The 22,253-nt window shown below is 40.3% G+C and overlaps 1 protein-coding gene across 1 annotated transcript in view; it reads right to left on the bottom strand.

Moving 5' to 3' along the window:
• Positions 1-331: 331 nt before the first annotated feature.
• CLINT1 (clathrin interactor 1) overlaps positions 332-22,253 on the bottom strand; it is a 78,925-nt gene continuing 57,003 nt past the window's right edge. The window contains exons 7-12 of the mRNA XM_054037206.1: positions 20,336-20,579; positions 14,940-15,018; positions 9,252-9,329; positions 3,642-3,934; positions 2,711-2,915; positions 332-2,111 (exon numbers count right to left, since the gene is read on the bottom strand). Coding sequence (XP_053893181.1) covers positions 1,747-2,111; positions 2,711-2,915; positions 3,642-3,934; positions 9,252-9,329; positions 14,940-15,018; positions 20,336-20,579 — 1,264 coding nt within the window. The 3' untranslated portion in view covers positions 332-1,746. The remainder of the gene's footprint in view (positions 2,112-2,710; positions 2,916-3,641; positions 3,935-9,251; positions 9,330-14,939; positions 15,019-20,335; positions 20,580-22,253) is intronic.

Raw genomic sequence — 22,253 nt, 5'->3', positions numbered from 1 at the left:
GATTAAAAACCACAGTCAGCTAATTACACTCACTCTCATCTCTTATTCAGCAAATGAATCACTTTTCATTACCACTTAGCTGAAGTACATGAATTTCTGCCTAATTAGAAATGTTGTAGATGGAGCATTAGCAAGGCTGGAGCGGGTCAGGATATCTTGCCTGCTTCATTTTTAATTCCTAACAGTAGAGCCAGATAGGAAAGGCTGGAGATAAGAAGTCATTAAACAAATGTAAATTATTTATAAAAATTACTTTGCCCAAATTATAATTATTTTTTCCCCAAACACTCTTATAAACGTCAAATGGAATGAAAGGAAAAGCGGCCCAACATTGATTTTAATGACCATTTTAATGTTATGTATAACAGAACATTGTGAATACAATGGAAACAAAGTTTTATCAATTTAATAATAAAAAAGAAATCCAAGATAAGAAAGGGGAGGTAATAAATTTCATACCTATAATATAGTGCTTATTCTCAATAATACTCCCAGCTTGTGAGTATAACCATGTCTTGTATTCCAGACTCGAGAATCATGATTCGTGTGTGAACTTAAAATGCAGAATTACAGCAGGAAAACAAAACCTTAATTAATTAGTTTCCTTTATTTTCATTAAATCAATAAAATCTTTGACTGCTACAGGTTTCCTTTAATAATAATAATAATATATATATATATATATGTATTATATATATTTAACTCCTTTCTTTTGGATTCCACCGCTGCTAATGCCATATTTACACCAAAAAGTCACCAAATGTTGTATAAAATCTAAAATCCAACGCTGTTGGATTGACAAGGGTTTAGAGATTTAACTTAAAAGACAATGTAGTTACCTTGTTGCTTTTCTTTTCGTAAAGATGATTTTTTTTTTTTTTTGCCTTTTGACTGCTATTGACACGGTAAACCAGTGGCCCCCTAAGGGTACATGTGGCATAAAGTTGCCACTGAAATAGAACTGCAAAAAGTGTTCATATGCTGGAGTTTTCTGAAAGGAAACCATAAAGCAGCTCTCGATGAAATTTCTCCCAATTCAGCACTGGGTATTAATTATAGCAGTATAGGTGTGAAGAGCCCCTAAACCTATTAATGATCAATTGCTTAAAGAGGTTTTTACAATAAAAATTTGGATATTATAGCAGTGTTGCTGGAACATCAGCAAAAGTATATATATATACACACACATTCCAGGTCCCTTTGAATTAGCCATAAGCACATATGTAAGCCATTGTTTTTTTGGACAAAAATATATATTCTTATAAAAAACTGATCATTGTACTTGAGTGACTTCAAATATGGACTCAGAGTGGTAGTAAAAGGAATGGCTTCAATTATGACAAAGCGATTCAGGGAGAGAAAAATCAAGCTCTTCAAGAAAAAAAAGAAAAGTATAAAATTAGATTCAAACAGATTTACCCAACCCCCATTCCAGTCTCCCCACAAGTTTCAATGTTAAAATTGGTTCTTCCATCTAGAAAGGCTTTTGATGGTCTTGCTACAAAACAATGGCCTCTTAATTGCAAAGTCTTCCAATTGATTCATCAGAAGAACCTTTCGTCTCCCCAGAGCTTGAACGCTAGGTGTTTCAGCATTTACAAAATAGCCTTTTGGTTCTTTATGTAGGTTCATTTTAATTAACTGATAAAAGGAAAAAAGGTATTGATCAGTGTTCTCCATCCCTCCCCCAGCTCTATTTGTGCAGCTAAAAATCCTTCATTCACTCTGACCAATTCTTTACAATCTTTATTTGCTAAAATTGGCAAAATTTGCAAAGGCATCTTGCTTGGGTTGCACAGTTCCAGGAGTCATAGCAGAGGTCATAGCTATATTGGGTACCCCCAAGCCCATTGTGCCTGTCAAACCCATTCCAGCAGCTGGCATCCCCACGTTCACATTCATTCCCAGAATTCCCTGGTTCATCATAGGCGTGTTTCCCAAAGAGGTCATACCCATTGTACCCGTCATAACATTGGGCATCCCCATTCCCACAGGAATGGGCCCTCCCATCAATGAACTTGTTGGGGATCGAACAGGCATCACGTTGGACTGGGAGTTGAGGCTCACGGCTGCAAAATTTTGAGTCATCACATTCACAGGTTGTTGCATATCTGCAGAAAAATAAAATACAACAGCCTTTAATTTAATCAATATCCTAGGGTTGAGCATGGTGAGTTACAATCTACTTTTAGAAGTTATGTAACTATATTGTGACTTTACAGTGAACAAAGACAAGGAAAAAGTTATATTTATGTTCACTAGCCAGTTAGCCTACAAAAGATGACTAATTTCCGCATCTCTTCCTTCTTCAGTTAAAATTCAGAAAAGTCTAACAAAGTTTTACAATATGTCTTTCTCCCAGGTTCACTATTGCTAACGAATTGAGCTCCGAGGACAGAGAGTTGATACCACCCATAGGAAAAGCTTAAGAGATGCGGGAGTCCTAATGATGCAAGCCTCTGCAGTTAGAGACCTGGCTTCACATCCCTGAAACATTCCCGGGCTCATTCTTCTGGATCACGTTACGGTAACAGAGCTGCCAATGGTAAGAGGCAATGGAGCAGATGAAAAATAGGATGATGATTAAAATTAAGAGAAAAGGTGATCTAGCAAAAGGGTCCTTTTTTTTTTTTTTTTAAAAGACACATTGGTAACGTCTGTATAGCAGGTCATGCCAGTGAAGTATTATTACATCAGTGGGGTCACTTACTCTGTTGCTGAATCATTGTATTAAGCGATGGCTGCTGGGGTTTGGAAGGCTGCATACCAGGTACTAAATTGTCCAAACTGATATTTACACTGGGGTCTGACCAAGTGGATGGCAGAGTTTTGCTGGCATTTTTTTGGACCATCTCTGTACTCGGATTATAAAGAGGACTGGGTTTCTGCAGCATACTGTTAACATTCTGCAAAGGCTAGAAACAGAAGAAAAAAGCTTTTTGTTTTTTTAAATGATGCCATTCACTCCCTAACATTTACTACTGCTGTGTCTAAGAAATAAACAGTTCCATCATGTCAGCATAAAATACAACAAATGGTTGTTTGTTTGCATATGAGAAGTTAAAAAGCCAAAGAGAAATGTCATCAGTTTTTATGAGACACGGAGGTTCATCTCTTTCAAAGTAGTTTCCCCATCAGTTGGTATCTTGTTGGAAGTGATCAGGATGGTATTTCATATGTTAGCACTAAGCATTTTGCATAGTGGATTGTGTCACCAAATCAGAGTTGCCTGGCATCTCCCAGACTAGGAGCCCATTCTATTCTGGGCTTTTTGAAATGCATTTGAGGGTTTTTGCACAAGAGTCAATGTGCTTTGGTTTCAACAGCCAATTACTTTCCACTGGAGTAGCCCCCCTGTGTGTCATGGCAGCACACAGATGAGGGTGAGGACTGGTCCATCAGTTGCCTGATGATGTAGGCTGCACACATAGTCTATTGGTTTTTTTCAGGTTCTAACTTTAAAACCTTCCCTCCCCCCAAAAGGATGACAGAGCATCTCAGACAGAGCGACCGAGTGATAAAGAATGCATCTGAGAGCTAGGGGTAACAAGGTTTAAGCTAAAATAGGAGGACAAAAGCATTCTAGAACCTTTTCTTCACAGAGGAACCAGTCATTAAGGGATTGAGTAACAACAGCATACCTGTGACCTTGACATGGGTAGACCGATGCCCACCGCACTAGAGCTCATCATCGCAAAATTCATGCTTTGTGAAGAAGCCATGGTTGCCTGAGAGGAGCCCATCAAATCAAAGAGGTCAGTAGAATTTGAGGCAGCTGGAGGATGGCCAAGAGCTGGCTGTGTGCTACCAAAGAGCTCTACAGCTGGCTGGGCAGTGCCACCAAAGTGCTCTCCTGCTGAAGCACTGGGACACGGAGAGGCTTGGTTGAAGGCACTCCAGTCGCCGAAGTCTCCGTTCCCACTTGCTGCTGTACCTGGGGGTGAGGGAAAGAAGGTAAAAGATTTTTGAAAGGCACAGAAAAACGCCACATTCTGTGAACTGAAACAAATGAGACCTGATTTGTGTCCGTCCAGATTAACATCTGCAGGTAGAATCTCCATCTGGACATCATTCCTTCTCATGAATATTCCAACAGTTTTAACAAGGTAGCAAAGGAAATATGAAACACCCACGCACAGACAAAAAACTACATCTGATAATGTGTCACCTATGGACCTGGGTGAGTGGGACACAGGTTTCCTTCAACTAAGTTTGCAGCATCCAAATGCTTCCAAACAGACACTGGAAAAGTAGATTTGAGGTTCTGTCAAAAGCAGGGCTAGAAGTTTAAGAATCAAACTTGCCAGGACTTTAATCCAATGCTCTGATATTCTCAACAGAGCCATGATCCCAGCTAATGGGTATTATGCAGTCACTGTACATGAGAAGCCCAATTCCACAGTCATAGTAAAGCATACAAGATAACAGCCATTTATTCAAAACTTTTTGATTACATATAATTAATAGCTTTTGCACAACATAAGAAAATAGTGACACTAAGTGGGATACCAATAAAACCAAGAGCTTTCAAAACAGATTACCAGAGGGTCCTTATCTTACTCTGTTGCCTGCTAACATAAGTAATATTTCCCCTGGGCTATGAGAGTACATGATGCTTTGATATGTACCTGTTTCAGATCACATGCCCCAATACCTACATACAGACCAGCAAGCCCAGGATGTGACAGGATCCTTACTTCCATTTCCTTACCTTTATAAGGATCAGTCAAAGCACTGACTTTAAATAAGTTTCCTTCACTTACAGGAAAAAAGTAAGTTACAAGAAACATCATGGGTAACATTTTATAGTGAAAGTTATTTAAAATATCCCAAAAGCTGTGGTGGTTTTTGTTGTTTTGTTTTTAAAGGGCCACAATCTTCCAGAGGGTTTTTTGGGGGTGGGAGGTTGGAGGGGCATTGCATAGGTCAGATTTTTGGTGATGTGGCTAATGTTTTACAGGTCTGGATGTAGTAGATGAATATCATTCTTCTGGCATATGAAATGCATAGGACTGCTTTATTTGCTACATGGATGCACAGCTTAGAGGGAACATTTCCATCATGCATAAGAATTATGATATTCCCCTGTAGGTTGTATCTCATGATGAAGTTCTCATTCCCAGTTAGCCAACAAGCAATATCCCTGCAGTAGGGAAAGAGCTCTGAACTCTAATGATTAAATCAACTCCACTGCCCCCTGCATGAGCAAAGGAAGAGGCTCTGATTGAGATTTCACTGATTTCAAAGTTACTAGACCTATGCACCTAGCTAAGAGTACAACCCACACACCTGGCTATTTCCTAGAGCTGTATTTTGTCTCGTCAAAGGCAACTGCAATAACATTTTACACTCCATGTAAATGATTAAACACCTGTGTTCAAACCTGGTTTTAATTACCCTTACCTTCATTAGTGTATTAAATTTTAAGTAATGGAAAAGGGGGTAGGAGGAAAGAAGTGAGTTTGTTTACAAAATCCAAGCACTACCAGTAGTTTTAACGCAAGAAATGGACTAATGTTGATTAGTTCAGGGCCTTACTAGAACATTTTGCTTTCATTTCCCTTACAAAAGGGACTGTATCGGAGGATTTCAATTAGTACTGCATATTAAAGATTTAAACCCACTTTAAATATTCCTGATGGACAAGTAAATGCTGAATGTGCTGATTCCATGTGTACTGGATGCAGAGATCTGAACACACAATAAGAAAAAGTAGGGGTAAGAGGAGAAGGTTTTGCCCCCCTTTTGGGGAACTTGATCAAAGATGATTAATCCGGGAAGAAAGGATTACTAGAGGGGCTTATATTGTTAGAGAATGATTAATCATTTCACAAGACTCCTGGCCCACTGCATAATGGTGATCGGTATAGATTAATCATGTTAATGCAGATAAAGGATTGTGTCATTTTAGGCTGTATTCATACACAAATTATTTGCATAGTAGGCAGCTTTATACTTGTAAAAATAACTTTATTTTGAATAAGTATCACAAGCAAGGAAGCCTGTACAATTAGGACAGTGTTTTTTTTCCCTGCCGGTTGAAATATTAAAGGTGTGTTTTAACCCACAGATACCCAATACAGCTTTCCTAAATGTAGCAAATAATGCAAAAAGATCCCCAGGTGCTGATCTACAGCCAATTTGCCCAGAGATTTACTAATCTGTCACTGAAATGTCTTCATTCATACTGGATTTACTCCTATGCCCCTAGCTGAGGCACAACTCCCAACTGCCTCAAGAGCAAGAATTACACCCCTTTTGATTGGAGCGCCACACTTTTTGGTCAACTGCAAATATCCATATTTAGCAACATTGTTAAGTTGGCACCTGCAAGTGCCTGAGAACCCTCGACTCCTACTGGAAGGCTGAGCTCAGAAAAGCTCAAATTAAAGGAAGAGGAGATTTTAAGTGGTCACCTCCAACACACTTTGCTGGCATAAGACTGTTCACTCTGGTTTGCTTACTACTACTTTGTTGAGAATCGTTTTAAGCACCACAAGCGACGTGGGCTCCATTTCCCTTGAGAAACCACTCCCCAGTGTGATATTTCATTATGGATACATTCTCCTTGTTTGAAGAAAGAGCTGTTCTCTCTTACTCCTAGATATATTCCTTGTGCCCCCATAAACAGTTCCTTGCCCTCCTTGGCATTCATATCTTTCCTATACTTGTAAACAAGTTGTCATTTAGCTAAGCTATGGAGGACCATCCATCAGTTTTAGCCCATGGATATGCATAAACATAGTCCACTGAAGACAATGGAGTTATGCCAGAGTATTGAGGGCATAACTTGGCCTCACATCAGTCCTTCCAGGTGTAACTCCTATTCCACCTGGAGGTTTTGAAAACTTGATAGCATCTCCCTTGACATCCGTCAAAGCCAATTTACCTTTGTCTCTCCATTTACTATACAAATGTTTTGTTAATCTTGGAAGACAAGTGGGATTTTAGGTATCTTTAGGGATTATCATTCTTCCAACACAGGTGGGCTGCTATTCCTCATTGCATATGAGCCTAAAGTTTTGTTTTTATTTGTTAGACTTTTATAGGTGAATTGTTTGTGGGATTGTGTGGGGAGGTGGGGTTATCCTGACCTTAAATTCCAATTTGCCAATGTAGTACTCAGTCTGAGCTTTGGGCTAGGTCAAACATTCTATTGTTATTTTCCCCCAGAATTTCCAACATACTAAAATTCCTTTGTATTTGTGTCCTCAGACATTCGCAAGCCTCCCAATTTAGTGTGCGCTCTCATATTCCAGATTAATAAAGTTGCTATGATACCCCAGTCCTAGAAAGGATCCCTGCAGCCAGCGATCCCTCTAATTTTTCCCATCCATGTGTGGAATGAAATGTGTTATGTGCACCAATATGGAGGTGATGTGAGACACATCACCTCCATATTGGTGCACATAATGTTCATGGGGTGGGATGGGGCCAAGGGGTTCGGAGTGTGGGAGGATGAGGGCTCTGGCTGGGGTTGTGGGCTCCGGCATGGGGCTCAGGGCTGGAGCAGAGGGTTGCGGTGTGAGGGGTGAGGGCTCCGGCAGGAAGCGAAGACTCCCCCCTGCTCTCTATCCCTGCAGCAGCACCTGGGCTGGGTGACCTGCAGCCCCAGCCCTGGACCTGCCACGGAGAGGTGCTTCTCCCCGGCTGCAGCAGATCTGGGGCCAGTGGGAAGAGGTGCCTCTCCCCTGGCCGTGGCAGATCCCGGACTGGAGGAGAGGCATCACTCCTCACCGTGGCCCTGAGCACCTGCGTGGCACTTAATAGGCTGCTGCGTGGCCATGCAGCTTAGAGGGAACTTAGCCTGCAACACTGCTGAACAGTTTGCTACATTGTTGTTTGCCATTACCATGTGTTTAGGGCCCTTCAATCACTTTTCAGTCCGTGGCAGTGCTCAAAGTCAAGCGATATAAATTTGTTTTTGAAGACAAACTATCAAATACTTTACTGAAATACTGCTGCCCCACTCAGATTAGTTTTTTATAGCACTTGCTTGTATCTGAAAAAGTTTGCGAACTTTTGACTGGAGAGATCAGGAGAAAGGCTGCCTTTTCTCAGAGAAAAAAGTTGGTCAGATGATCTTACATAAGGCATTAGACCATTTTGACGAACAGTGATTAGGTATATCAGTTAGCGATTAGTTCTATCAATAACAGCCAAGAAAGCAGGAAGAGTTCACAAATACTGTCTGTGGGAGCACTCAGCATATCACTAAGACTCCTGTTAAAAAAGTTCCCCCTCCCCATTTCCAAATATTATAAAACCATGTTTTTACTGTGTGAAGTTTTTTCTGCTGTTTGTTTTTCACCTGGCACACTACACCCACAAAACTTGGAAGTGTTGAATACCTTGAGTAAGTTTTATTGTCTTGATTTTCCACCCTAAAAGCCACATCTTATTTTGTTATGGTTCAAGTGAGACCATAATTCCAAATGTCAATTTGAATGGAATTCTACTTTCACTAAAACAAAGTTATGCCTGAAGCTCCCACTGGTACGGTGTTTTATGAAATAAGGCCCTCACACATTTCAGAATCAACTGTATCTGATATTGCCAAGAAGTGGGGCTCTCGCTTCCTGTCTGCGACATACCAGAGTTGTGTTTCCCTGGACCATTTAAGTACTTAAACCTTCTGCCAATACAAAGCTGAAATTTAAATACTGTTTTGTGACATCCACAAACTCTCCTCTAAGCCACCTGACATCCAGGATGGGCAAGGATATTAAAAGCCACTTGGGAATCTGAATCACTTTGAAATGAAGAGGGAGGGTAAAGACTCATCTAAATTTCCGTTATTAACCACCATTTTTTCTGACTACTTATGTACTATTTCCCCTCACTCCCTGTATCCTTTTGATGGATGTGACTATAAAGTCTGCCAATTTCCTCTAAGATATCTTATGACTTTATAGCAACATTGCTAAGGGATGCTTCTCAACAATGCAGGGTGCATCAAATAAGGCAAAATAGGCTTCTAACCCATACCCATTAAAGAACTATAGAAGAATCATTCATCAAAACCAGAAAGCTGTTCTTTACTGAGCCTCAACTCTGTGAAAATACCCATCAGAGACCAAAAAACCATCCAGCACCACTGAGGTGAGCATGTGGCTTTCTTGGTCAAACTAACACCACAAACCAGCCCCAGGAAAGGGAGCTGACTGCCAATAATGCCACAAAAAAGAAAGTGGCTTCATGCCCCGCTCCTCATCCCTAAGGGCCGTTTTTCAGTCAGTAAATTATCCTACCTTGTGGCGAGGGGAAACTTGCTGAGGCAGCGGCAGAACCAAAGTCAGCGAATCCTCCGAATGGGTCAGTTGATCCACCTAGAAAGGAGAGGAATCACAGGGTTGTGGAGCGATGCCCTGCTCAATGAACTTGACAAGGGCTTTCTGTAAGCTGCTTTCAGGCATTTCGTTTTATTTTTAAACCTCCTGCATTTGGCAGTCAGGGTTGGTTGAGTCTGTCGTATGTTTGTACCATTTTTTGAGGCTTTATTACCACCACCATTCTGTATTTATATGAACCTAGACAAATTGGATATTCTTGCCTATGCTGCAGATCTAGCTGATTGTGCTTTGCCATATAGGTGGCAGGGAGAACAAGATGCCAGTTCTGTTTCACAATTCATTCTAAAATAGTAATTCATACAGCGCAATGAAGCTTGAGAGATCAAACTGACAGGAGATGGTGCTGGTATGGTGTAAACTAAGTAATGGGAGGATTACAGAATTAAAACTTGGGAAGCAAAAAATATCAAAATAAATACTTTGTTACTGGAGGAATCCTTAATTTATTATGCTGCTTACCATGAAAAATTAAAAGTCTTCTTATATTTAGTTTTTATGTTTCTTAAAGCATGAATGATTCTGCAATGATCTTGGTATCAAGATTTCAAGGACGGAGCTTGCATTGGTGTTCATTTTTTATAAGTTTGCTTTCTCTCTAGAGCAACAACATTAAAGTCCCAACCATGCCTTTGTAAGCTACCAGTTAAATTATTAACATTTGAATATAGTATTGTAACTATTTTTCCATTAAAGCATATTCAACCCAAACTAGAAAAAAAGCTTTAATAATTATATTTGGGACAACAGAATAGGCAGAAGGCTAATTTCTTAGTCCAAAACACACTTTGCTTGACAGTGTAGTTTTTGTCACTTCTTTCCCCTACAGCTTTTAAGTGGCCATTCTAATGGCCTAAAAGTATCAAAAAGTTGACCTTATTTTTGTTTGTCCTTAAAGATTTCACCTCTGAACAGTCACACCCTGAGAAGTAGCAGCAGCAGTTCAATTATTGTGCTTTTAGTGTTATGCGTACATTATATAGGTTACATCACAGCTGCTTAGCCTGCAGTGCTTAGAAACTAGCCAGGTGGGACTGGAACATCTGTGCTGCACTCAAACACCACCAGGGACAGCTTCCAACATCTGGTGCCATTTCTGAATTGTCTTATCGCTGCAAGACATTCTGCCCCATCTGCTACTCTCAACTGGGTTAATTAAACTAGAACTATCTTCTTTATAATAAACGGCTAGCAGTAATAAAAGGAACAATTCACTTTCTAATACATGTGTACTTGTATTTCTTTTTAATGTTATTTTATTGTCGTCAATATCAGGAAGGCATGACTGTTTTTCAAAGGGGAAATGGTGTCTATCTACAGAACATGTATGATTTGATATAAAGCAGCAAATAAAGAGAAAGGGAGGACCATGCGTCTCTGAATTCCCATGGAAGGTTAATTCCATTGTAATACCTGTACCACTCTTTTTAGAAAAGATAGGAAATTTCAATCTGATGATGATGCCTGAACAAATGCAGTAGGATTTGTATTGAAGGAATTTATATAAAAATATTTGTTTAGTCTGTTGTATTTTGATATAAAAACCTTGCATTGGATATAATGTAAACGTGGGAGGGAGGTGGCATGAGCCAGTCAAATATCAAAGTTGGAAACTAAGTGAGAAGATCAAACTTACTGGGTCTACTGCAAAGGAAACACTTTCATAGTAATACCTCATTTGCTTCCTGTTGAAGAAGGTGAAGATTTGATCTTTTTGTACATAGAACATACAGCATAGGGTTTGCATTCTCCTATGTCAAACCACAACCTCAAGATCAGTTGCTTTCCTGACAAGCCAAAAGAGGTAACCCATAGCTACAGCATTGACTAACCCCCTCACTTTGAACCCAAAGTTGTAAGGGATTTCTGAATATTCTTCATTCTTGCCAATTCTCTCTCTCTCATGTGCCTATTTCATTTTCGGATTGAACATTAAGCTCAAGAGGAAAGAAGCAGAACCTAGACCGATAGCAACAAAAGCAGCTCTCAATGGAGGAAGCCACTGGCCTAGAGTTAAACCTAGTCTCCAGTAATCCTAAAAAATAGCTATGACCACCTACGTGCCACCATGGACATCGCACTGTCTTGTTGCTGTGACTTCTCTATGCAAGTCTGTCTTCACACCTTCTGTGAACAGGATGCAACTTACTTGGGCAACTTTAGTAATTTGTAAATCTCAAACTTCACCATCCCTTTCCTGTACTGTAAAGCTTGCTCAGTGTTCCCACATCTCAGGGGAAACAGTTACAGCACCTACTACACTGAAAAATACATATAGATGAGGAGTTGTTTAGCAAACGCCTCCACAGATCCTGGAACTCATAGTATTTCCCTGCCAATTTCTTTACAGGGGAGATCAAAGACTGCTTTTGACCCCTCCACTGTGTCTTGCGTGACCCAGGAAATGTTCCCACACCCTCTGCTGCAAGGAACATATTGGTCATCACAAGCGACCTGCATGTGAAGGACAGTGCTAATCTTCACAACATGAGCGATCCTCAAAGATTCCCACAGGAGATCTGTCGCTATAAATGAACTCTTTCCATCTGCCTTCGCAGGGCAGCAAGGAGATTATTTACAATGACCAGCTGGTAATATGCCTCTTCTCAATACCACTCCTCAATGCTGCTGAAGAAGGGAAAAATTGCTGTACCACTGTAGAGCAACAAAAAGAATCAGCAGCTCAGATGTGCTCAAATGTGGAGAGCTCCATTTGTTTGAAAAGGATTCAGTTTAAAAATGAAAAAAATTCTAAACAGAAGAATTTTAAAATTCTCTCATCTCCCATTAAAACTGGATTTAAAAGGGAAAGAATAAAAAGTGTTACAAAATAGGCTTTTTACAAAAACCTGATGAAGAGTATTTCCATGGATAAAGGGGCAAGGTGGAGGACAATGTGGATTCTGCTTTTGGAACACATCAGAATGACCATGGATCTCAGCATTCCCAAAATGCATGCCTCACCTCATTTACCTTTCCCTCAATAAAGGCAAATAAAAGTTAATGTATGAAAACTTTAAAGATCTTGGGAAGTGGGAAGGAGAGAAATTAAGACCGATACTAATTTATTTATTTATTTTAACTTGGTTGTCTGGTGAGTACTATGGGTGCTGTTTCTACCCAGCATCACTGCTTTGTCACCCAGACTATTTTCAAGATCACACCATTATAGCACAGGCAGTATCTCAGATGATATTTATCACATTTGACTGTTATTTCATGAATGCGTAACATGTCCAAACTAAACAAGTTTGCACTCTTTTGATAAGTGACATTGTGCAATGCAGCAGCATTGAGATGGTGCCACATTGCTCCTGGCTGCTAACAGTGTAATCCTTTACTGAATTTTCTTGCACTTATGGATTCATAAATAACCCACAAGATTATGAATTAAATACATTTTAAGTTTTATGTAAATCTTATACAATTATATCCAGCGGCGGCTCCAGGCACCAGCGCTCCAAGCGCGTGCCGTGGGGGGTGCCCTGCCGGTCCCTGCGAGGGTGGCAGTCAGGCAGCTTTCGGCGGCATGCCTGTGGGAGGTCTGCTGGTCCCGCAGATTCGGCGGCTGGTACACTGAATCTGCGGGACCGGTGGCTCTCCCACAGGCATGCCACCGAATCTGCGGGACCGGGGACCTCCTGCAGGCATGCCGCCAAAGGCAGCCTGCCTGCTGTGCTTGGGGCGGCAAAAAAACTAGAGCTGCCTCTGATTATAGCTAGTTAATGATTATGCATCATACCACTAAGCTATTAGCCCTTGGTGTTGGGCAAACCTAAGAAGTGTGGCCTTAAAAAACAAAAACCATGTATTATATAAAAGAGTAACAAGTTATTTGAAAAAAATTAAATTTGTTTTGCTCAATGAATACAGCTGGGAAAACTGCAATCAATTCACAGAATTTAATTATTCTAACCCAATCTGCTATGGGGAGGAGGCTCATTCAGCCCCACTATAAGCTACTACAAATACTGCAAGGAAAGAAGCACTACTAAGGTGCCCCATGTTACACAGAAACAGTAGCTTGTGTTAATTAGTAAAATTTCTGTTTGCAATTGAGAGAGAAACCTTCTCTCAAAGGTTTCTTGCCAACTAAAAGGGTCACACTGATGCTTAATTCTCTGTTAAAATTGATCTTGATACTGAGGGGAAAAAATTACATCCAGCCATCTGACCATCCCCATCCTCCTCCAGTTAACTCTTCTTTGATTGTCCCATTAAAACACCTTAGATACATGACAAACTCCCTTTAATAGTTTATGATCCACAGTTTTAACTGTGGCTGGCATGAATGTCTGTGGCATGACACGAGACTTTTTTTTTTTTTAATTATATTATCTCTCTCTTTCTCACACCCACATCCATACACACCCACACCCAACCCATTTTTGTACTTTTGTAGGTAAGTCACTGAAATCTAAAGCTTGCCTAAAAGAGTTACTGTGGTTTCACAGTTTAGTGCTAGCATGGACATGAGTGAACTTAAATTTCAGTTTAGTATTCAGAGAATAATTCACCATAAATTAATTGAACAGAATTGTAACTTCAGAGTGAGTTTTTTGGCATTAGGGTTGGGGTTATCCAGGGGTCATGAGGAGATAAAAGAAATGAGTTTGCTTTTGCTGTATACATTAGATGTGGCTTGTGAATAGAGGTCATCCATTTCTATAGCTGCCTATCCCTTAACTTGTAACATGAGAAACTTAAAGCTGACTGGATTGTGCTTGCTTTTAGAATTAATTATAAATAACTCTGCATTATAACCCATGCAGTTTCTGACAGACTGATTTAGTGGCTAATCTTTATGATTTGCTAACCTTATTATTAATCCTATATATAGTAAAAGCTGTGTTTATCCAGCACTTTAAATCGGACTTTCAATGAAGACCAGAAATGCCGGTTTAGAGAGCTGTCCGATTGGTATAGTCCAGTTGGCGCGGGGCCAGCAAGCTCCCTACATGGCTCAGCATGTAGTGGCGACATGTCCCTGCTGCTCCTCGGCAGAGGTGCAACTAGGCAGCTCTGCGCCGGCCCCGCCCTAAGCGCTGGCTCTGCAGTTCCCGTTGGCAGGGAACCGTGGCCAATGGGAGCTGCGGGGGTGGCACCTGCGGGCGGACGCAGTGTGCAGAGCCATCTAGCTGTGCCTTTGCCTAGAGCAGCAGGGACATGTCACCACTTGCAGGGAGCTGCCCAAGGTGAGCGCCATCTGGATCCGGCACCCCAACCCCCGCCCGAGCTCCCTCCCTCGGAGTCCCACCCAGAGCATGTGCCCCACACCTACTCCTGCACCCCAACCCCCAGCCCCACACCCCCTCCCCCACTCAAACTCCCTCCCTCTTAGTTAACCAGAATTTTTCACTTACTGGCACCCCCCATTCTCCCAACATGCCAGATAAAAAATGTAATATGGTAGTTTGTGTGCAGTTATAAACTTACACACAGTTGTCCATTTTTTTGGGTACTTGAAACATTTTGCTTTGCTTGTCACCATTTTTCTTTCCCCTTTATCCTTACAATATTAAAACCCACAAGCTTGTGCACGGACAGTCAAAATTAAACAGATCATAGATTAAGTATAAGGATATATACCTGTTGAGACTGGCTGGCCAGCACCATCAAACAGATCAAACAGATCATTAGAAGACTTGCTGCCAGGGGGTACTGAAGCCTAAAGAAGACAGAATTTACCAGCTTTTTAAAAAACATGATTGAAGTACTATTTATAGTTCAACTGCAAGTGTAGCTTTCTAACTGTCTTATCACAAACTTCACACATGAATTGAGTATTGTTCTCCTGATGAAATGGCCCCCCAAAATGGCCAGAATGTCTGCAAAGATGCAGATGGGTAGAGGGGAGCTTGTTTGAGTAACCTAATTAAGCAAAGACAGACTTCACTAGAATATATTTAAGAGAATCTGAAGTTAAAAAAGGAACATTACCTACCCATGTTATTTTTACTATCTGTAGCTATTTATGTCCACGGAAGATTTAAACCGGAGAAGCAAACATCAAAGGTGTGCATGTTTAAATCACTCTGGTTTTGGTTGAATGATATAAACCTTATGTAAAATACTAGTAAAGAACGTCACCGTTAACAGGTGGTGAGTATGTTCAATCAGTGCTCCAAGTAATGGATCTTAGGGCTTGTCTACATAGGGAGATTTCCTTCCCACATACTTATCGCAGAATTATTAATTCATTAATACATAATTATTCCATTTAGTTATACTGGTATAAGTCTCCACATGAACACTATTCAAGAATTACATTGATTTTATTCCAGAATGATGACTGTGCTTTGGAAAATTATAAATCACTTATTCTGGAATTGTGTGTCCACAGGGGAATTTACACTGGTACAACTATAGAAGAATAATTATTCTGGTATAGCTATGCAAGAAAATTTTACCATGTAGACAAGCCCTTAGTTAATGGACAGAGTTATCTGGAAGACAGACTGTTTTGCAACACATTAATCTAAAATCTCAGAATAACTGACTTGTATTATCAAATATAATTCCAAAGTTACTGTGGGACCCTGACTTAGCTTGCAAGGTCACAAAGAAGACAGAGGGAAAGCAGTATTGAAGCCTTCCTTTTATCAGTCATGTAACAAGGAAGAGAATGCATTTCCTGACAGTACCATGGCACATCAGAAGTCACTTCACTAGCATAGTCACTAATACTAGTATTGGTCATGAATTTCCAAGAGAATGTTTTTCCATCAGAAAAATGCTGATTTGGCTAAACTGTTTTCAGGAAAGGGTTAATTTTGACAAATTTTGAAAAAAAATTGGGGAGTTTAGAAATTTTCTAAACATCTCATTTTGACACTCCTGAAACAAAAAATATTTTGTTTTTTTGGTTTGAAACTTTAGTTAATTTATACTAAAAATAAAAATGTTAAAAAGTCAAAATTGAAGTGAAACATTTCAATTAACCCAATCTGAAATTTTTGGAGTATTGTTTGTGAAAGTTTTTGAAATTTCAACTACACCTCTACCCCATTTTAACGCTGTCCTTGGGAGCCAAAAAAAATCTTACCACGTTATAGATGAAACCGCGTTATATCGAACTTGCTTTGATCCGTTGGAGCGCACAGCCCCACTTCCCCGGAGCACTGCTTTACTGCGTTATATCGGGGTAGAGGTGTACTTGTCTAATTCAGGATGGGAAGTTTTGTTTTTTTTTTGTTTTTTTTTTTTTTAAATCTTATGGGATGAGAAAACTGCTTCCCACTCAGCTCTAATACACGAGATCACCATCAGTTTGGTTAATCTGAATCCTATATTCTTGCAGGAAACATCACAAAGAATGCACACATTTAGCCAACGTTACTACTCCTGCAGTACAATGGCATTCTTACTGTTCTATAAATCTTGGCACTGGGGTCAAGTGCATCTATGGCAGACTGACGACCTGCTGAAAAGTCTGTTAAGTACCATTTTACTATCGGTCTTCCTGACTACTTGCCTCAGTCACACTGGCACAGAGTTTGTGGATTCTCTTACTTTAGGTGGAAGTGGGAGGCAGTCCAGAACAATCTATCCTGGTCAATGAGAAAAAGGGGAAGGTCTGCTGACTCTCCAGAACTCTCCTGGCAGGCTTCCACATTTTAAGATGGTTTCTACCTACTAGAGGAACAGTCATGGACTCAGACATTAGTCGGGCAGGGGGTGGGGAGGACAGAGAGAGAGAGAGAGAGAGAGAAAGAACTCGAATGGCTGACATTAGCTTTATTCCTCCAATGCGAGTTTTGTACCCTTCTAACGCACTCATTAAATTAGTACTTGTGTTATAACACCAGCAGTAAGAATCTGAGACACCTAATTGAAATTTATAAGCCCATGATCATTTGGAGGGGAAAAGCCTTACAATCCCACTCTCAAAAGAGTTTTAAAACTCAAGAACTGCTTCAGAACACTCTTCCCATAGGCAGCACTAAGGCTGTAGTCTAGTTTGTAGATCCTGGTGAAGATACGCATCAATGGCCAATCAACTCTGAACATCTCTTCAGGTGAGGGTATTTGTCAATAGAGAGCATTGCTCCTATAGACTTTTGAGAACCGGTCTGCCAATTTTGGGGTAGACTTTTCTAGTATCACATCTTAGCCATTTAGAAATGGTTATTTTGAAGATTTTTTTATTCCTGTATTTGGAGTGGAAGCTCTGCAGATTTATAGATCTCTAGTCAAGCTGATAATTCATCTGAGATCCAGTTTGTGCTGAATTCCTCCTTATGCTTCAGATTCAGAGGGAAAGATGATTTTCTTAACATCACAGAATTCACAACAGCAATTATTGAAAGCAAAAGTTGACAGGATCACCTTGTCCTTGTGAAGTATACAGGATGCTTCTTTATCTGGGTAGTTTGAATACCTACAGAGGTAATGGAAACCAAGAAAGCTACTTCAATGGACCACAAGTAGATGGATATGATAACATGGAGTTTGAGAGTTTAAGACCCAGATCAAGTTCCATATAGGCCAATGTTTGTATAAAGTGGCTTTATTTTGACTCTGATGAATCATGCTATGCAAGAAAGATAGTGGAGTCTTACTGCCAGCTCCTAGAATGCTAGATATGTTAAAGATCCAAGAGATGGCTTGTCTACGGGATCAGACTGTTTAGTAAGAATGAAGGAATGTCTTTAGTTCTTCTTGGTGTCATCACACAGTCCATTAGCTCCAACCATTGAGTCTGAGCCAGAAATGAGCAGAAGCCTTCTAAGACTGTTCCTTTTGAGACGATGGTATAACATATAAATTAGATAAAATCTCTTGTTATGCTACATTCAAGAGCCATACTTCAAAATTCAGGAAGGTGGGTTCCAGATGGAAGATCTGGGTAACCAGTAGATGAAATGAACATATGGTTATCATCTCCATTTGTTCAAAGTATCAGGGCCTCATTAACCAACTGGTTACGAGCAGGATGACAAGTAATTTTTCTCTTTTTACACTGTTCTGTTCAGTAAAAGCATGGGGAGAGCAGAAGTAACTTGGAAGAGAGCTCCCATGCATAGAACTATTGAGTGTGTCCTACAAGACATTTGTTTTACTTGTGATTTGGCTGTGAAGCAAACAGGAACACTTAAGGCTGGCTTAATCTCAGATACAATATGGAAGTACTGGTTGCTCATTCTCCATTCCGACGACTGGACAATTTGACAATTCAGCCAGGCTGGATTTTCAGGTATATAGGGCTAAATGAAGGCTAGGATTCTCTCCTCCCATTCCATACTGTGAAATGTCTCTCAGCAGTTCAGAGCTTCTGATCCCTCCCGGGCAGCTGATGCAGACAAAGGTGGTCACTTATCACCTTAAAGTACTGACCCTGCCGGAGGTCTGGGAAGCTAAGAATGTGAACTTCACCGATAGCCTGAGAAGACTTTTTTTTTTTTAAATAGCCTTTTCCACACTGTGGATGACCAAATGCCCTGAGGCTTTTGTGGGAGCCCAAGGTGAACCCCCCACACCTGAGAAACAACTAGTCCCTATTATTTTCTGACTTCTTGCAGATAGGACAGCTGCATAGTGCCTGTCAGGGAGCGCTTGATGAAAGATCACCACAGGAAAAAAATGGAAGTCCAATGGGAAACATGCTCTTCCTTTTTATGGCAGAGAAGCAAGTGGACTCAACTTTGCAGCAGAAATCTTTGCAACAACCTCTTGTGGAGTCTAACCAAAGATGACACATCTATGCATGAGAGCATTGTGTTTAACAGCCTGAGGCAGTCTCAGTGACACTAATTATTTTTATAACAAGAAAGTTTAATTTCAGAGGATTACAATTTCAAATAAGGAACAAAGAGCAGGCCAGGAATAAAGATCCACTTTGCAAGTCAGTGTCAGACTAAAAATAGACAATATAAAAGATATACACTTAGCCAAGATGTGCTTCTAAAAGTTTTTGCCATTTTCCAAGAGATGTCAATAGGCTCTTGAATTTTTCAATATTTTCTGATGCGTGTAAGTGAACTGTACAAAGATTCATACTGTGGATTGACCATAAATAACTGTTTCACAGAGTCTGGCATGCCCACAATTACAGGGAGACAAAAAGCAGAAAGATAACAGATGGGGCAGGTAAGGAAATACAATATTAGTAGAAATCCAAGGGAAGCTAGGAAGACTAGAGCCTTCACCTATACTACATAAGTAGATATTTTAAACACTATTGTGAAACAGGCTTTCAACTCATCCATGTTATAAGACTTCTCCCCCTTCCCCCTTTTGCCTGTGTGTACAGAAAAAAAGTTAGTTGTGGTTGGGCCACAAACTTGTTCCAACAATTATTTTGTCGCTTAGATATGACTGTAATTAAAAACACTGGCCCCAGACACTGAGTTTTCTAGTACCCAGTAGCAATAGAGACTGACTAGATGGACAATATTTGTGAACTTACTAAATGGCTAGGGAAAAAGAAACTTGCCACAAGTATTTTTTTCCCCTTAGGTATGTCCAAACAATTTAGAAGCTTGAAATTCAGCCTAGTGATAAATCAAAATCATGTTTCTGTATTTTAAGTTGGGGCTTTGTATTTTGAGAGCTTTGCTAATTACATATGGCTGAATGTGGTGTTTTTAAACAAAAACTGTTACAAATCCGTATTGTATAGAATGCTAATGTTTTGAAATACCAGACATTTGGAGATTAAAAATAGAAGTATCTTTTGAACCTTAAATACTCTCCTCCTGCTATTTTTTAAAATAGATTAAAATAGAGAAATGATTAAAAAAAAACATCCACCCATCAGAGCCTGTCCATTCTAAATTTGTGTAGCGACGGCACTATATTACTAGATAAGGGACATTTATTCTAGGTCCAATTTTAGGGTCTTAGACACTATTGAAAATCCAACCCTTTAATTTCTGGGAAAATAGTTATTCTTTGGGCTGCTCTATAATCTACTTAATTCCGAGTTCCCTTGTTCTTAAAACAAACATGGTTTCAGAGTTGGAAGAATGGAAGTTACATCTTACCTTTATTGTAGATTGTGGGGTATGAGCTGCATTCTGATCCGGACTTGTTTTGTCTCCCGTGTAATGTGCTGCTGCTCCCAGATCAATGGTTTTGGAAGGATTTGCTGTGCGTTTGTGTCTGGTGGTGGTGGTCTCTGTGGCCTGTGTTATATGAATATGTTTGGTCGTCACCGTCTCCTCTTCATCTTTGAATTCACCTTTGGAGGATTTACCTCTTCTTGCTTTCTTTTCCTCATCACTATCACTAGAAGAGCAATGAAGAATGAAACAAAACTGATAGTAATCAGTACAAATATGATTCAATTCCTCCTCACCAAGATCCGAAGCCCACTGAAATCAATGGAGTCTTTTCATCTATTTCAATGGACGCTGAACTCTGGCCTAAGAATTTGGACAAGAGTGTTGATTTGTATTAACAAAAGACTGTGTAGACAGCGACTTAGGGAAAGGAGTACACAGCTTTAATATTTGAGAAATTAATACTTTACACTTATGTGGCACTTTACAAAAGTGGGGGTAGCATTATCCCAATTTTTCAGAGACTTTTCTGTGCATGTGTGGGGTTTAAAGGTCTTTGTTAGATACAGCTGTCTGGCCTGTTATAATTAGGGATATTTAGAAAAAGAGTGAAGTTGGTAGGCCTATTCAACACTTGCCCCAAGAGGTTATTCACTGGTCGAAATGAAGCGGCGCATCAAGAAAGGGTGCTGGCCTTAAGATGTCAAGCATACCAACTCCACTTCCAGCCCATATCCCATTTGAGATATATGGGCTTTTATTTTCTTTCAAGTATTTGTGAAAAATGGTTACCCAGCTTTAATAAGATTGTTTCCCAGTATTATACAAAACTGTTCTAAATTTCCCAGCTCAGAAAACACATTTATTCGAACACCTCAAAGCACGTGTCTGTTTTAGTTGAAATCTTTTTATGTACCACAGTGTAATGTATGTTTAGTCTGACTATTAAATTCTCCATTCTTACTTTGCTTGTGACCCAAAAAGGTGTAAAATATCATTCATTTTTGCAACAGGCATATTGCATTTTATCATTAGGGCAAGAGAATTGTATATAACAATGAAAAATGCTGGAGAGAAAGCTTAAATATATTGAAAAACTATTTTGAAATAGCAATTCCCTTCTGGGTACATAATTAAAAGTGGAAGGTTTTTATATTTTAATAATGCACAAGAGTACTAACATCTCTAATTGAACAAAGACTGTCCTTTTGTCAGTGGGGATACAGGAGCGGCGCCAGGGTTTTTGATGCCCTAGGCGGCAGCGCCCCTCCTCAGAGCATTTGGCAGCGGGGGTCCTTCCGCTCCATGTCTTCAGGGCGCTTCGGCGGTGGGTCCTGGAGTGAGTGAAGGACGCGCTGCTGAATTTCCACCGAAGACCCGGAGTGGAGGGACACCCTGCCGCCGAATTTCTGCCAAGGACGGCAAAATGCTGCCCCCCCAAATCCTGCAGCCCTAGGGTCGCATAGTGGAAGCACCAGCCCTTTGGGGATAGGACAACCACAATATACTCTAAAGGGTAGCCTTTGTATGTGTCCCATTTCCTCTATGTATATGAAGTATGCCAAACTCCCCACTATTCTCAGCAGAGAACAATCTAGTTGCCACTGGAAGTGCTTCCAAAGACTAACAGCATTAACTTTAGCCAGACATACAAGCAAGTGTGGTGAAAGACTGCACACAGCTCTGCCAGTGCACCTAGTCCCCGACTTGTAGCAACTCTCAGCTGTTCCAGCTCTTGGCCCTCTGAGCCTACAGTACTATTAGCACCATGCACAAGTGAGGGAATAGAAGGAGACCACTACATTCATTTTCAGTTGTAATATCAGGATTTTAATCCAAGTCTCCAAAGATGACTGGCAACCTCACTAATGCAATGCATCATTTAGTCACCCCTCCTGAC

The sequence above is a fragment of the Malaclemys terrapin genome, chromosome 8 (genome assembly GCF_027887155.1).
Source record: "Malaclemys terrapin pileata isolate rMalTer1 chromosome 8, rMalTer1.hap1, whole genome shotgun sequence".
In the NCBI taxonomy this organism is placed as follows: domain Eukaryota; kingdom Metazoa; phylum Chordata; order Testudines; family Emydidae; genus Malaclemys; species Malaclemys terrapin.
This window is presented reverse-complemented; position numbering and strand designations above follow the sequence as displayed.